Genomic DNA, 16,999 nt, shown 5'->3' with positions numbered 1-16,999 from the left:
ATCATTCCTTTCCCAAAAGTCTGCTTTGTTACCACATCCAGCTCTGGGTCAAGATAATGTCCATGTTTCTACTTAGTTTACAAAGATCTTCGATCAAATTATGCAACCTGTGGACTCAAATTTGTAGTTAACCTGTATAAAATAAGGGAGGGAAGAGAGATGAAAGAAAAGGGAAATCAGTTAAAATATGTAAATTATACATGACATAGAAAGGAATTAGGGGTAGACACTATAGTCCTTTTTGCAGCCAGAACTAACACTTTAAGGCTTTCCTTCATGTTCTCATTCATTCATTCGCTTAATGTCCTTCACCCTGTATTGTGATCCACACCTTCACCTTAAGGAATTAGAACTCATGCTCGTCCTATCTAGGTAGGATTCTAGTAGTCTTCTGTTAAATTTTGTTATGGAAAATTTTCAGCATAGACAAAAGAAGAGAATAGTATAATGAACTATGTACCCATCACCTAGCTTCAGCAACTATCAATCATAACCAATCTTGTTTAATATCTAACTCTGCTTCTCCCCCTGAAGATTATTTTGAAGCAAATCCCCAAAGTATTTTATTCATTATTGTTTATATGACTAAAAAATAAAGATTTTATAAACTTAACCATGGTACTATTATCTCACACAGTACTTCCTAATATTAAATATCCACTCGGTGTTCAAATTTCCATCTTCTTCTCATAAACGTTACTTAATAGCCAGTTTGTGTGATTTAAGATTTAGTAAAGTGACACATATACTATATTTATCACTGGTTCAGAGTATATACTGCTTCCTTTAGGACAGCATATCTCCCTTACAAGGTAGTGTATTATAGCTGATAACATAACTGAGTCTTCAACAGATCATGTTTCTATAGGTGGTGGGTTACATAAGTATGGTGCCTTGGACATCTACCGATTGCATTCTTTTGTCATTGAGTAAGTTCCTTGATCAGAAACAATATTGTGTGGGATACCCTGCAACTATGTGAGGCATTCAACAATTTTCAGAATGATTATACTGTTAAAATGGTATTTGGGAAAAACAAATCCAAAACCAGAAAAGATATCTCTTACAGTAAGGAAAAATCATTGCCCCCCTCTATTAACAGGTCCACTGTAGCTGGCTAATTCCTCCAGGTTCAAATGTAGAAATAGGAAGTTTCCCATTCTATGAGCCTTGGTAGGAAGCAGGCCTCCATATTAGCTACAGAAACCTGAAACTAAAGGTGCCTGGACTTTCTCCTCTGGCCAGCTGGGATGCAGGCCTGTGATCTAGGTTTAACCATTCATATTCTGCTGCTTGAGAGTGCTACTTATTAATATGGTATCCATTTTGAAACTCACATAAGTCAAGTATTTCTAAATACGATTGCTGTTTTGTAGAAACCATCCTGATGTTCACAAATATAGTGTGGAGACTGTACAGTGGTATCCTCATGACACTGGCATGTTCACATCAAGCTCATTTGATAAAACTCTGAAGGTGTGGGATACAAATACATTACAAGTAAGTATATTAAAACCTTTCCAAATAGCACTATAGGGTGAAGAAGAAGTACCCTAAGGTATTTTAGTATGATCATTTGCTAAGATGTTATATATGTGGTGGTTGAGGAGAGCTAGACTGCTGGAGTCCCTGTCTTGGCTCTGCTGCTCACTAGCTCTGTGACATTATAGAAGTGCCTGCACTTCTGTATGTTTCAGTTTCCTGACTTGAAAATGGGGGTAGTGATTTTACCCTATAGAATGACTAAATATGTTGATACACGTAAAGTACCTAGAATAGTGGTTAGCATATGGTAAGTGTTCAAAAAACATTAGTTATTATTATCTTTATTATTTGAAACTTATTGTCTAGTGATTTAAGGAAAAAATTACATTTGTCTTCTATTGACTTAAAATCTTAAAGGAAAAGAAAGCTACTAATATTGCTTAGTATAGGTAGATACTAAATAACAAAGATAGATAATAAAAGATAGTTTTTATGATATTTGGTTAAATTTATATTTCTAGTGCTAATCCTTTCTCTGAGCTTAGTCCCATATTTCCTTACCTGTCTACTGAACCTCTCTTACTTTTAATGTAGGGTAATCTCCTCAAATATAACATGTTCCAAACGGAACATGACCACTCCTCACATCCATTTAGTCCTCAAATCTTAGCAATTCTTTTTTTAAACTCTCCCATATTTTCTCTTCAATTTCTCTCTCCAACAGTGTACATCTAGACTATTACTAAAAACTTTTAAGTGCTATTCTTGCATTACTTTGCTTCCTATATTTTCCATAGTAAGTTCTACTCCAGAATAAAATTTATATAAAGTGGTTTCATTTTGTCTCTACCCAAAACCTCTAGGGACTTCCATTGTCTAAATTCAGCCTGGTGTTCTAATTCTCCCAACCTTAAGCCTTACTCCCTCAACCTTAGCTTCTAACTCTTTTCCACCTAAATTATTTGCTGTCTCTAATTTGACCTCCTTTTGTCTTCTGATCACATCTTGATTGTATTATATTTCTTGTCTCAAGTTGCTTTCCCTGCATAATTTTTTTCTTCTCTTAATTGTCTAAGTTTTGTACCCTTTAACCAACATCTCCACATTCTGCATTCCCCCTCACCCCACATTTTGCGTTCCCCCTCACCCCACCAGCCCCTGGTAACCACTTTATTCTGTTTATTCTGTTTCTATGAGTTTGACTTTTGTAGATTTCACATATAAAGTGATATCATACAATAGTTGTCATCTCTGACTTGTTTCACTTAGTGTAATGCCCATGGGGTCTATCCATGTTGTCAGAAGTGACAAGATATCCTCCTGTCTTGTGGCTGAATACTATTTCATTGTGCAAAAATACCTCATCTTCTTTGTCTCTTCATATAGTTATGGATACTTAGATTGTTTCTGCAACTTGGCTATAATAAAAATAAAATAAATAATGATGCAATGAACAAGGGGGTGAAGATATCTCTCCAAGATAGTGATTTCATTTCCCTTGGTTATATATCCAGAAGTGGGGTTGCTGGATCATAAGGTAGTTCTGTTTTTAATTTTTTGGGAAACCTCTATACCAGTTTCCACAGTGGCTATACCAATTCACATTCCCACCAACAGTGCACAAGGGTTCTCTTTTCTCCACATCCTCACCAATACCTGTTATCTCTTGTCTTTTTTTAAATTAGCCATTCTAATAGGTGCGAGGTAATAGCTCACTGTGGTTCTATTTGCATTTTCCTGATGATTAGTGATACTGAACACTTTTTCATGGACCTGTTGGCCATTTGTATGTCTTCTTTGGAAAAATGCCTATTCACTTCCTCTGCCCACTTTTGAATTAGATTGTTTGTGGTCTTTGGCTGTTGAGTTGTATGTGTTCTTTATGTATTTTTAGGTATTAACCTCCTATCAGGTAAATGATTTGCAAATTTTTTCTTCCATTTAGTAAGTTGTCTTTTTGTCTTGATGGTTTCCTTTGCTGTGCAGAAGATTTTGAGTTTGATGTGTAGTTCTTTTTTTTTTTTTTTTTTTTTTTTTTTTAAGATTTTATCTATTTATTCATGAGAGACACAGAGAGAGAGGCAGAGAAGCAGGATCCATGCCGGGAGCCCAACATGGGACTCGATCCCGGGTCTCCAGGTGCAGGCCCTGGGCTGAAGGTGGCGCTAAACCACTTAGCCACAGGGCTGCCCTAGTTCTACTTGTTTATTTTTGCTTTTGTTCCCTTTGTTTTTGGAGTCAAATCCAAAAAATCATCACCCGAAGAAGATTGGTAATAGGGAGCTTACTGCTTTTGTTTTCTTTTAGGAGTCTTATGGTTTCAGGTCTTCCATTCAAATCTTTAATCCAGCTTTTTTTTTTAAAGATTTTATTTATTTATTCATGAGAGAGAGAGAGAGGCAGAGACACAGGGAGAGGGAGAGAAGCAGGCTCCATGCAGGGAGCCTGACGCGGGGACTTGATCCCAGGTCTCCAGGATCACACCCCGGGCCAAAGGCAGCGCCAAACCGCTGGGCCACCAGGGCTTCCCTAATCCAGCTTTTAATGAATTATTTGGAGCCCACTGTGGGCCTTGAACTCACAACCATGAGATCAAGAGTTGGACACTTCACCAAATGAGCTACCCAAGCACTCCTCATGTCTTTAATCTATTTTGTAATTTATTTTTGCATATGGTGTAAGAAAATGGTCCAATTTGCTTGTTGCTCTCTAGTTTTCCCAATATCCTTTCATGAAGAGACTATCCTTTCCGCGTTTTATATTCTTGGCTCCTCTTTCACAAATTTAATCACCATATATGCATGGGTTTGTTTCTGGGCTCTCCATTCTGTTCTTTTGATTAGTGTGTCTGTTTTTATGCCAATGCCATATTGTTTTGATTACTATAGCTTTGTGAGATAGTTTGAAATCAGGAAGTATGATACCTATAGCTTTTCTTCTTTCTCAAGATTGCTTTAGCTATTTGGAATTTTGTGGTTCCATACAAATTTTAAGATTTTTCTTCTATTTTGTAAAAATGCCATTGGAATTTTTATAGTACTTGCACTGAATCTGCAGATGACTTTGGGTGGAATGTAAATTTTAAGTGTTTGCTTTCTACCCCTGAGCATGGAATATCCTTTCGTTTATTTGTATCTTCAGTTTCTTTCATGAACATCTGATAGTTTACAGTTTACATATCATTTACCTACTTCGTTCATTTTATTTCTTGGTATTCTATTCTTTTTGATGCAGCTGTAAATAGAATTATTTTCTTAATCTCTCTGATAGTTCATTATTAGTATATAGAAACACAACATATTTTTATAGCCTTCAACTTTATTGAATTTGTTTATTCAAAGAATTTTTTGGTGGAGCCTTTGGGGTTTTCTGCATATAATATGTAATCTGCAAATAGAGACAGTTTAAATTCTTCCTTTCCAATTTTTGTACTTTTTCCCTTTTTTCCCTTGTTTCATCACCCTGGCTAGGGCTCTTTTTTTTTTTTTTTTTAAAGATTTACTTACTTATTTTAGAGAGTGAGAGAGCATGAATGGAAGGGCCAGAGGAAGGGAAGAGAGAATCTTCAAGCAGACTGCACACTGATCACAGAGCCCAGTGCAGGGCTCCACCCCACCACCCTGAAATCATGACCTGAGCCAAAACCTAGAGTTGCACATTTAACCAACTATGCCACCCAGGCACCCCCAGCTAGGACTTATAATACTGTGTTGAATAAGCCTGGTAAGATTAGTCAACCTTCTCTTGTTCCTGATTTTAGAGGAAAAACTTTCAGCTTTTCATTGTTGAACATGAGATTAGCTGGTAGGCTTATTATTTATCTGTGTGTGTGTGTGTGTGTGTGTGTGTGTATTCTTTATTATGTTGAGATACTTTGCCTCTATATTTGGTTTGTTGAAAAAAATGCATCATACTTTATGGTAAAACTCAATCCTCTTTCCTGATTGTTTAAAAAATCTTAACATACTAGGAATAGAAAGGAAATTCCTTAATTTGGTAAGGAGTATTTTTTTTAAACATACCTTAAGCAAACATTTTAGTTGTTGGTAAATTGTTGAAAGCTTTCCCTTTGAGTTAACTCTGTTATTCCCTCTGTTCAATATTACAGTGGAAGTCCTAGCTAGTACAATAAGGCAAAAAAAAAAAAAAAAAAAAGAAATGAAAGGAATTTAAATTATTATTCGCGGATGATATTGTGAGTATAGAAAATCCAAAAGAATCTCTAGCCAATTATTAAAATTAATATGAGTAAACTTAGGGTTACTGGATATAAGATCATTTTTGTTTCTGATTTTTAAGTACTATGAATTTTGAAAGTAGTATCATTGACAATTGCATCATATTCCTAGTAAGAAATTGTAAAGTGTACAAGACCACTCAACAAGACACAAAAAATTATAGAATATTAATGACACAAATTAAGATTTAAATAAATGGTGGGATATACCATATTCAAGAATTAGAAGGCTCAGTTTTGTCAAGTTACTAGTTTTACCCAGAGTAATCTGTAGAATCAATATATTTCTAATCAAAAGTTGACTGGCTAAGACTTACTATACATTAATTACACTAATTAAGGAGGTGTGAGATCAGTACAAGTTAAAAAAAAAAAAACAGTGGAACAGGATAATCAAGAAACACACCCATACATGTACCATCATTTGAGTTATGACATAAGTAACAATGCAGTGCTTTGGGGAAATGATAGCTTTTTCTATATTGTGCTAGATCAGCTAGGTTTCCCTATTAAAAAAAAATTACCCCACAATAGACAGAAAAGAAATCTACCAATTTCAGTTAGATTACAGATATAAAAATATAAATGAAAGTAATAAAGCATATCAGAAAAAAACAGGAGAATATTTTCATGGCTCGAGATAGGTAAAAGCACAAAAGTTTAAACCAAAAAGAGAAAGATTGAACTACATTAAGGTTAGGAAGCTCTATTCATCAAAAAACATTTAAGAGTAAAAGAGTAAGCCGTGAAGTGGGAAATAATATAGGTGACACATGCATACATTTGAAAAAAGAAATACACAAATTATATTAAAAAATTTAAAAGATTGAAATGAAAGCCCTATAGAGAACTATGCAAAACTTTTTTAAAAAGATTTTATTTATTTATTTATTTATTTATTTATTTGAGAAAGAGACAGAGAGCAAGAGGTGCAGAGGGAAAAGGACAACCAGACTCCAGGCTGAGCCCTGACCCCAAAGCAGGGCTCAATCCCAAGACCCTGAGATCATGACCTAAGCCGAAATCAAGAACAGATGCTCAACTGACTAAGCCACTGAGGCACCCTGCAGCAAAACATTTGCTTAGACACTTAACAAAAGAGGATATCTAAATAGCCAATAAATAAATGCATTCAGTGTTATTAATTGAGAGCCTGGGTATTAAGTCCACAATGAGGTACCTCTCTATATCCTCCGGAATGGCTAAAATTAAAAGGTCTGATAACAATAACAAGTGTATCTGTTGCTGATAAAATTACAGTTGATACACATATTTGATATTAACTGAGGCCAAATATGTGGATTCTTATTACCCAGAAGATACACTTTAGAGTATGTAAATGCATACATATATGTACCAAGGGATGTTTACAAGAATGTTCTTAGCAGCACTATTTATGATAACCAAAAACTAGAAATATCCCAAATGTCCATTAACAGTCAAAGAAATCTGGCAAATTTTACATTGAAATACTATCCAGCAATGACAAAGGAGCACTTCTATGTCAACAAAATGTATGAATTTTACATAATATAGAAAATAACCAGACACAAGTACTTAATATCTAATTCCTCTTCAAAAATAGACAAAACTAGGGACATCTGGGTGGCTTAGTTGGTTAAGCCTCTACCTTCAGCTCAGGTCATAATCCCAGGGTCCTGGGATCAAGCCACACATCCATCTCCCTACTCAGTGGGGAATCTGCTTCTCCCTCTCCCTCTGCCATTCCCCCTGCTTTTGCCTTTGGCTCTATCTCTTTATCAAATAAGTAAATAAAATCTTTTAAATATATGTATACATAGAAGTAACCTAGAATGATAGAGGTCTTTATGGTGGTTATCTTTCTTAGTGACGGTTGAAAGGGGACCTAGGAAGCTTTCTGGGAGTTAGTAATGTGATGTTTATAATGTTCTATATTATAATGAAGGTGGTGGTTACTTTGTGAAAATTCTTTGAACTGTATACTTTTCTATGTTTGTTACTTATACTTAAAAGTCTAGTTTAAAAATTAATAAGCCATACATTTCCATTTTCTCTCATTAACTGATCTCCTTTTAAGACTATAAGAAAAGACATCTTGATTTTAAATTTTCTTTAGAACATAAATGTTTGGAGCAACTGGGTAGCTTAGTCATGAGGCATCTGCCTTCAGCTTAGGTCATGATCCCAGGGTCCTGGAATTGAACCCTGCATTGGGCTCCCTGCTTATTGGGGAGCTCCTCCCACTCCCTTGCTCCCTCTGCTGTCTAGTTCTCTCTCTCTGTCAAATAAATAAATAAAATCTTTAAGGAAAAAAAAAAAGAACATAAATGTTTTTGCCAACCCAAAATAGTATTTTGCGAGGGCATCTGGCTGGCTCAGCTGGTAAAGCATGCTGCTTTCAATCTTGGAGTTGTGAGTTTGAGCCCCAGGTTGGGTGGAGAGATTACTTAAAAAAAATAGTATTTAATGAATTCATAATTCTACCTGAAATAGAACATTTTATTGATAAGAACTTTGAAAGTATTCAATACGAAATGATTGCTTGTGCATCTGTTAGATACAAAGAAAAATAAGGAAAGATATTGTCCTTTTCCACATCCTCTATCCCTGTCACTAATTTTTCCTATTAGTGTACATATTATATATCTCTCATACTTTTACTTCATCTAAGTTTTCATAAGTATGTTTTTATAGCTTGAGCATATGATATGGCTTTGGCTTAAAGGAGTATCTTCTCTAGAGACTTCTGTTACACTTTAGGGTAAAGAACAACCTTTTCTCCTTCTGAGTGTTCTTAGAATTTTGCATAATGAAACATAAATCAGAAAATACAAATATTGGTATCCAGGCCACGTTCTTTAGAAACGAATAAGATTCTTGAATATATTCAACAGTATGTACTCAATTTTTGTTACACGTTAAAACTTGGGATTCAATGGCAAGCAAAATAAGCATCGTCCCTACCTTATGGCAAGGAGTTTCAGTTTAGCAAGAAAAACAAATGATTAAACAAGAAATAACAGTAAAGTCTAAAAGGGACTATAATAGTCAAAGTGTACAGTGTCTTTAGCATGGTCACCTAACCTATGGAGAATTCAGGAAAGGCTTTCCAGAACAAGTAGTGCTCTGGCTTTTGGCTGAGATGAAGGGTGAGGAGTAGAAATTGGCCAAATCCATAGGAGGATGAGTGTTCTAGTTAGAGGGAACAACATGAGAAAACTCTTGGTGGTAACGCCACATTTAAAAAACTGAAAAGCACTCCGTATGGCTAGAGTGCCAAAGGACAGTAGCCAGAGATAAAGGCAGAAAGGTAAGCAGTATCTGTATCATGAGAGATCTTGTCAAGTTTATTAAGTAGGTTGAATATTTTCCTAGGAGAAAAAGCAAGCTTTTGAAGAATCTAAGCAGCGGCCCAAAATGAAAACATCAAATTGCCATTTTAGACAAAATAGTCTAGATATGTTGCCAATAGGTTGGAAGGTGGCAAGAAGAGAGTCAAAGCGATTAGAGAGGAGGTTGTAGTAATCCAGGCAGGAGTCAGTAGATCCTGGCTTTTCTGGAGTAATGGCAATGGGATAAATAGATATGAGAGGATAACAGAGGAGTTGCAAGTTGATTAACTGTCGGGAATAGTGAAAAATCAAGAATTTCAGGGAAATGCAAGTCAAAACCACTGTGAGATAACCATTCGTACTTACTAGGATTGCTGTAATGAAAAAGAAAACAAATGTAGAGTAGGATGCGGATAAACTGGAACCCTCATAAATTATTGGTGGAGATGTAAAATGGTACAGCTGTTTTGGAAAACAGTTTCTGAAAAGTTAAACATAGATTTAGTATATGACCCAGCAGTTCCACTCCTGTGTATATACCCTAAGCAAAGTGAAAACATAACTTTACACAAACGTTGTACACAAAAGTTCATAGTGGCATTATTCAAAATAACCAAAAGGTGAAAACAAATGAAATGTTCATTAATTAATGAAAGGGTAGCCATAAAATGGACTGTTACTCAGCCATAAAAAGAAGTGAAGTACTGATACTTGCTCCAGTTAGATGAACCTTAAAAACATGTTAAATGAAGTGAAAAAAAGGAAGAAAAAATATATTAAATGAAAGACTGAAAAGATGATAGAGTATAATTCCATCTCTATGAAATATCAAGAAGTAGACTAATCTATAGAGACAGAAAGTAGATTAGTGGTTTCCCAGAGAGGATAGGGGAAAATGGGGAGTACTTGCTGATGGGAATGGGCTTTCTTTTTTCGGGTAATAAATATGTTCTAAAATTGATTTTAGTGATGATTGCACAACTCTATGAATATACTAGAAACCATTGAAGTACATACTTTGAATAAGTGAATTGTATGGTAGGTCAACTATAGCTCAATAAAGCTATTACTTAAAAAGAACAAGAATTATTCCCACGTTCTCTAATTTGGGCAGTTGAGGAGAATATATTGTTATTTGCTAAGATAGGGAAAGGTTAGGGGGGTATTGAGTCCAGTTTTAGATTTGTTACATTTGAAGGATTCATAGGAAATCTAAATGAAGATAATCCAGGAATTGAGCTATACATATCTGGTATTGAGGAATGTTGTCTACACAGATAATACAGGCTTGTGTCATTACCATGTAAGTGGCAGTTGAAGAGAAGGGTGCATAGAACAGAACCGTGAGGTGGACCAAGATTAATAGGACAGGAAAAGGAACAACAAAGCCTGCAAAAGACAACAATGAGAAATAGAATAAGAGGAAAATCAAGACTATGCAATGTAGAGGAAGCCAGTGAAAGAGATTGTTTTAAGGAAGATGGAGTAATCAGCTGTGTTGAGTGTTCTGAAAATTTAGGTAGATGACGATTATACTTGATGACAGCCAGTGTCAGTGATACTGGAAGAGTAGTGTGAATGGGAGTAGTGGAGATAAAAATTTGTGGTGAGTTGAGAAATATGTGGATTTGAAGAGGAAGAAAGATTAATTAGGAATATAGGATGAAAGGTTTTTGTTTTCTTGTCTTGAGAGGGTTGCTGTTATAAGATGAAAGAAACATGAACATTTTTTAATGCTGATGGGAATGAGCCAGTAGGGAGGGGGACTTTGTAGGTATCCTGGAGTTAGAGGAGATAATGTGTGGCGTGAGATTTTTGACAGTGCTTAGGAGGATCTGAACACAGGTAGGGATATTAACTTTAAATATGAGGAAGGATGATTTTTCCATGATTACAGGAAGGAAGAAGGAAGAAGGATAAATGGAAGCAAATGTGTTTGTAGGTTTGTTGATAAGACATTCAGGGAATTCTCATTGAATGACTTCCTGGTTTCTCTTTGTAATAAAAGATCAAAACGCCCATTATGATCAAGTGGCAATGTTTGTAGAGAGTGGAAAAGTTTGAAATAGCTGTGAATATTACAGAGAATAATAGTAAAATATAATAGGACTGGCACTCAATACTGAAAGCCCATTTGGGATGAATGATCTTTCATAGTGATGCCAGTTTGCCTTACTGCAAGATTTTCTTTTGGGTAGAGCAGAGATCAGCTTACTAAGCAGTCCATAGGCTAAGTCTGGGCCCATGGTCTCTTTTCGCAAATACAATGTTATTTCTTGTCTGTGGCTGCTGTGACACTACAATGGCAGAAATAAGTAGTTGGAAATGACAGAAATGAGTAGTAGTCCTCAAAGCCTAAAATATTTATAGTCTTACCCATCACAGAAAAAGTTGGCTGACCTCTAGTGTAGATCAACCTGGATACAGGTGCAGAGAAGGCAGACACTTGGAGTTATCCAGTGTTGAAGTCTTGACAGAGTCAAGGATTAATGACAAAATAGTTGAAGATACTGGGGGATGAAGTATTGAACCTCGGAATCCAGGCTGAAGAAAGGGGAAAAGAAAAAAAAAAAACAGAAACAGGAGGAACTAATAGGAGTTCCAGATTTTATTTGGATGTTTTGGAAGTAGTTGGGGAAAACTATGCTGAAAATGGTAGGAGATTGTGGTTATGGATTACATACATGAATTCTATGATTTTGAAGGAAGAGCAAGTCTGGGTGATGAGAGTGCTGGAATGTGGTAGCTGAAGTTGAATGGGACCAAGAGGCAGACTGCTGGCTAGATCACCTTTGTAGATGGTGAAGTTCCTCCAGTCTGGAGTGGAAAGAAAGATGGTGAGCCAGGTGGTTGTCTTTTATTTATCTGTAATTTATTAGGGAAAAGTTATTCCTCTTACAAAAGGGACAAGAGTGTTAAAACTAACAAAGGATTTGAGGTGCCTCCATGGCTCGGTCAGTTAAGTGTCTGCCTTCTGCTCAGGTCATGACCTCAATGTCCTGGGATCTAGCCCCAGTTCGGCCTTTCTGCTCAGCAAGGAGCCTGCTTCTCCTTCTCACTTTCCCTCTGAGCTCTCCCTCCCTCTTTCTCTCTCAAATAAATAAATATAATTTTTTAAAAATTAACTCCGAATTTAAAATTAAGAAGTTTTTGAGGATATCACATTCCCATGTATCAGTCAAATAAATTGTTAACAGTCATTTAAAAATTGCTAACAATGTGGAGATAAGTAAATAGAAAGTTTACTGCTTTTGTGATTATAATTAGAACTTATACTTTTTAAATGTCTTTTGATTATCAGACTGCAGATGTATTTAATTTTGAAGAAACCGTTTATAGTCATCATATGTCTCCAGTTGCCACCAAGCACTGTTTGGTAGCAGGTTTGTACCTGTACTCTTTTGCTTTTCAACATATTGAAACTTGCTCCCTTTTAATACCTAGTTAGTTTTGATAGACATTTTAACCCAGATCAATATCACAATTCCTTTAAAAAAAAAAAAAAAAGCTCAACTGTATACTACTATTTAAAACATCCAGTTTTATTGGTATTGTGCAAGTCGAGCACTGCCTAGTGGCTAGGATTCAAAGATTAAAAAAGTGCATTTCTGTTCCCTAGGGAGTTAATTTTCAGCCACCAAAATTTCAGAGATTTTACATGAACCAAATTTGGCAACTTTTTCAATTCGACACAGTAAAAAAATGGAAATTATTTCCTTTTCTCTAAGATTGTATTATTCAAATTTAAACATTTTTATGAAAGCATCTGCAACAAGAGTTTTCATATGTGAAGAAAAAAAAAATGTTTTCCTGGTATCAGGTCCCTATGATTCCATTATTTGAGTGGCACTGCAATGAACATCTTCACCTCCAGATACTAGTCAGCTGCATCATCTGTAAGAAGAGTTGGCCACTAACTTGCCCTTGAAGTCCACTCATTCTGTGTCCAGAGTCTTTGATTGGAAGTTTATCATTAGTATGGAAAGGCTGAGGTATTAAATAAAATCATTTGCTGTAATAAAATAGCAGAGAATTATGCATACACATTGCAGCAGTACAGATTTCCTGGTTTTGGTACTGTGGTATAGTTACTTAACCTAACAACCATTAGGACAACATGGGTGAAAGGTGCACAGGGTCTTTCTGTACTATCTTTGCAACTTTGGGTGAATCTATAATTATTTCAAAATTAAATGTTAAAAAGTAATGCAATAATAGACCTCTCTTAGTACTAAGGTATGACTGCAATTAAATTTTCTACTTATAACATTAAAAATGATTTGAAGTATATTTTTGGCATACGTTTTTTATATTTCTACATGAATGCAGAGAAGATACCATGAATCATAAAGATAGTTTCTTGTTTCCTTTTGGTGATGATTCATAATAAAATTATCTTAAACCATTTTTGTTTTTGTTTTTACAGTCGGTACTAGAGGGCCCAAAGTACAGCTTTGTGACTTAAAGTCTGGATCCTGCTCCCACATTTTACAGGGTATTTTTTTTTTATTTGAAACAACAACTACTTTGAGTGAACCATTCAATAAAAAGAAACGTTACTAACAATGTATTCTTTGTAACTGACATGACTGATGTATTTTGTACTAGTTGTTAAAAGTCAACAGGGAAATAAAGATCCTTCTGTGCATTATTCTTATAAAACTGAACTATTGAGCAGGCATTTATATAAACAATAGCCATAGGATAAACTCAAAGGATATGGAAAGTCTAGCTGAACACCTCTTATTTCTACATTTAAAAAAAGTTTTTTATGAAACTTAACATTGATTCACTTGTCTTACAAACATTGTTTAATATTGTTCTGGCTAAGTAAACATTCTTAATATTTAGGTGCTTTTTTTTCCCTGAGTGCAAATATTTTAGAAAAAGGTACTAGAATAATATTTTAGCTAAGATATGTTAATTTAAGTATTTTTGCTACTTTGTTATCAGTATTAGGCCATCCGATTCGAGACAATGGAAAGATGGGTTATAATCCAGAAATTTACATTTTTATTCATTTCTGAGAAACACATAATATATGGAGAGAACTTGGTGAAATGGATAGCATTTGTTTTACATTGTCATGAATCTCTAATAACATAAGTTACATAGATGAAAATATCTAAATAATCCATTTAGGCAAAAGTGAATTAAAATGCTGAATTATCTATGAACTTATATAAGCCTGTGCTTTGTAGAAAAAAATGTATCCAAATGCTTTCTACAATCATGAATTTTAAGACAGTTTTTATTATAACTTTCTAAAAAGTTAGAAACCATTTTTATTCTATACAATGTTTCACTTGTATGATTTGTTGCAGTGGGTTTTTTGTGGTAGATGTAGGTAAATGAGATTGAGCTATATTACTTCAATGGATTGACTTTTTCATCTAACAGCTTTATTAAAAAAGAAAGACTCACTTGCTCTGACCATTCTTTCCAAGGCAAAACCAGGCCATTTATAATAAGATAACATGTGGGAGAAATGCACCACAGACTTCATACTATATTTAAACATAGATTATTATAAATGTGAAAAGGGGATGATTATATCAATTTATTTTTTAATATTTAGTCTTCACTTTCTTCCAAATGTTATGTTTAATTACATTGTATCTTTTTATTTTTCAAGTATTTTACAAGACTTCATACAGTTATATTTGCAGGTCACAGACAAGAAATATTGGCAGTTTCCTGGTCACCACGTTGTGAATATGTCTTGGCAACTGCAAGGTAACATGCAAATTATTTGGTTTTCAAGTTAATAATTAATGGTAAAAATTTGGAAAGCACTATTTTTATAAGATGCATATTTAGTTATTAATTAGGCCATTTAAATAATTGAGTTACAGTTTTTAAGTCCTATCATCAAAAGAAATCTTTCTTTGTATCATAATCCTAATCCTGACTATATATCTTGAAAGTGCTCACCTTTTAAAACAGAGAAAACAAGACAATCTCTGTAGCAATGCAAATCTGCTAGTACTACCCATTGAAAAAACTGTCTTGTGTCTTTTTTTCTACCCAAGTATAAGACTTAATTTTAAAATAGTAGCATTTCTTTTTGTTTTCTTTAATACAGAGGTTCTGAATCTAATTCAACATTTATTCATTGATTCAATTTACTAATATTTAATGACTGCCTACCATGAGCCAAGCAGTTTAGTCCTCAGAGAAGCTTCTGTTAATAGTTTACAGAATGTGATATTGAGATCTGTGCTTTCTGGAGTAGAACAAGTCTAGAATGTAGCTGTAGGAAGGCTGGCGAAAGAAGTGTGAAGGTGAGAAGCTGAGTGCTGGTTGTGTGTCCATGATAGGGCATATTTTATTGTTCATGCCTAACTTGGTTTTCCTCAAATCATGGGGGAGCTAAGAGGTTTTAGTTCTCAGAGTACCCTAGGAATTTGAATCAATATAAGAATGGATCTAGTAATCAACGTTAGGAATCAGATATGTCCAAATCTTATGTTTCAGAAAGTACTTAAGTCCTCAGACTCATGCCATTGGAAACTTCTTCCCCAGCTGGAAAGAAAGAAGATCATTTTGAAAATAGGAAATGCTAGCTTTTTGCTTGCTATTCTAATTAACTGGGCTTGATAGTGACCTGTGAAAAGAATCAAGATTATAGGAAGAGATAAGTCCTGTATCTATGTAAAAGATATGTAAGTTAGAAATGGGCTTATAAAAATGCATTGTATTGCTTTTTCTAATTAAAGGGGCTTAGATAAACACAATGTGTTAGAATATTGTTAAGACCCTTTTTGAGAATGTGATAGCATCAATTAAACTGATTTATATTTTCTTTAGGAGTAGTTTAGAAGCTGGAACTGATATGTGGTCATGGGTTTTTTGTGTTTTTTTTTGGTTTTTTTTGCCTTTATTTTTTTCACTTACTTGAGATAAAATAAAAATAAATGTCAGATTTCCAAGAAACATTAAATTTATTAAATTTAGTTCTTGTATATCTGGCAAAGATTGATTTGAATATAGGAAACCTAATATAAATGTATTGTCCTCATTATTCACCTTAATTTTTTCATATTAAAAGAAATACCAAATTCATGCCAAATGAATTCTTAAAGTAAAATTAACTGCTTGATTGTCTAGAAAACATTTGAATAACAAACAATAGAAACGATGTAGTAACAAACTTGCTCTTGAGCAAGTGCTAAAGCTAACTAGTTTTGGGGAAGGAACGTGCTAATGTTATTAAGAACCAGCAGAATTCTGTCCATATGATCTAAAAATGGTTACCTTTTTTTCAATTATTTTCACTGCTTTTTGCTACTGACTTTGAATATTTGATGAAAAGGCAAAAGTACAATGACCCAAATGTACAAATATATTTACACTAATATACTAAGACCTCTGTGTGCTATAATACTGGAAAGGTAGGTGAAGAGTACAGTCACGGTCATAGCTATATATGTCAGTGTAATATTTATTTCTTCTTAGTGCTGACAGTAGAGTAAAATTATGGGATGTGAGAAGAGCATCAGGATGTTTAATTACTCTTGATCAGCATAATGGAAAAAAGTCACAAGCTGTTGAATCAGGTAATGAAGAATACATTACTATGGAAATATGCCAACAATAGTATTTTTTTATATTGAAAATTTTTAATTGAAACCCAGTAATTAATGTATATTGACAAGTGGCAAATTTTATGATTTAAAAAATGACATTTATAATAAATTGATTTCTAAACATACATACCATATTGTGGTCATATTATGAAAATGTGCAAGTTGTCTTAAATGTCTCAGCTGCTATCCAGGTGACAAAGTACCTCAGTTGCATTTTTAAATAGAATTTATTTTTTTTTAAGATTTTATTTATGTATTTGAGAGAGAGAACACGTGAGCACATGCATATACATGCAGATATTGGTTAGAGGGAAAGAGGAAATCCTAAGCAGACTCCAGGCTGATGGCAGAGCCTGAAGCAGAGCTCCATAGCA

The 16,999-nt window shown here is 34.4% G+C and overlaps 1 protein-coding gene across 6 annotated transcripts in view; it reads left to right on the top strand.

Moving 5' to 3' along the window:
• ERCC8 (ERCC excision repair 8, CSA ubiquitin ligase complex subunit) overlaps positions 1-16,999 on the top strand; it is a 56,271-nt gene that overhangs the window by 18,067 nt on the left and 21,205 nt on the right. For 3 of the 6 annotated variants that reach the window (XM_038530681.1, XM_038530683.1, XM_038530686.1), the window contains 5 exons: positions 1,377-1,500; positions 12,338-12,419; positions 13,463-13,531; positions 14,694-14,772; positions 16,495-16,595. In XM_038530681.1, the coding sequence (XP_038386609.1) occupies positions 1,377-1,500; positions 12,338-12,419; positions 13,463-13,531; positions 14,694-14,772; positions 16,495-16,595 (455 nt within the window). The remainder of the gene's footprint in view (positions 1-1,376; positions 1,501-12,337; positions 12,420-13,462; positions 13,532-14,693; positions 14,773-16,494; positions 16,596-16,999) is intronic. The other 3 variants (XM_038530682.1, XM_038530684.1, XM_038530685.1) reach the window with 2 other exon arrangements.

This window comes from Canis lupus, chromosome 2 (assembly GCF_011100685.1).
Source record: "Canis lupus familiaris isolate Mischka breed German Shepherd chromosome 2, alternate assembly UU_Cfam_GSD_1.0, whole genome shotgun sequence".
Taxonomy (NCBI): Eukaryota; Metazoa; Chordata; class Mammalia; order Carnivora; family Canidae; genus Canis; species Canis lupus.
This window is presented reverse-complemented; position numbering and strand designations above follow the sequence as displayed.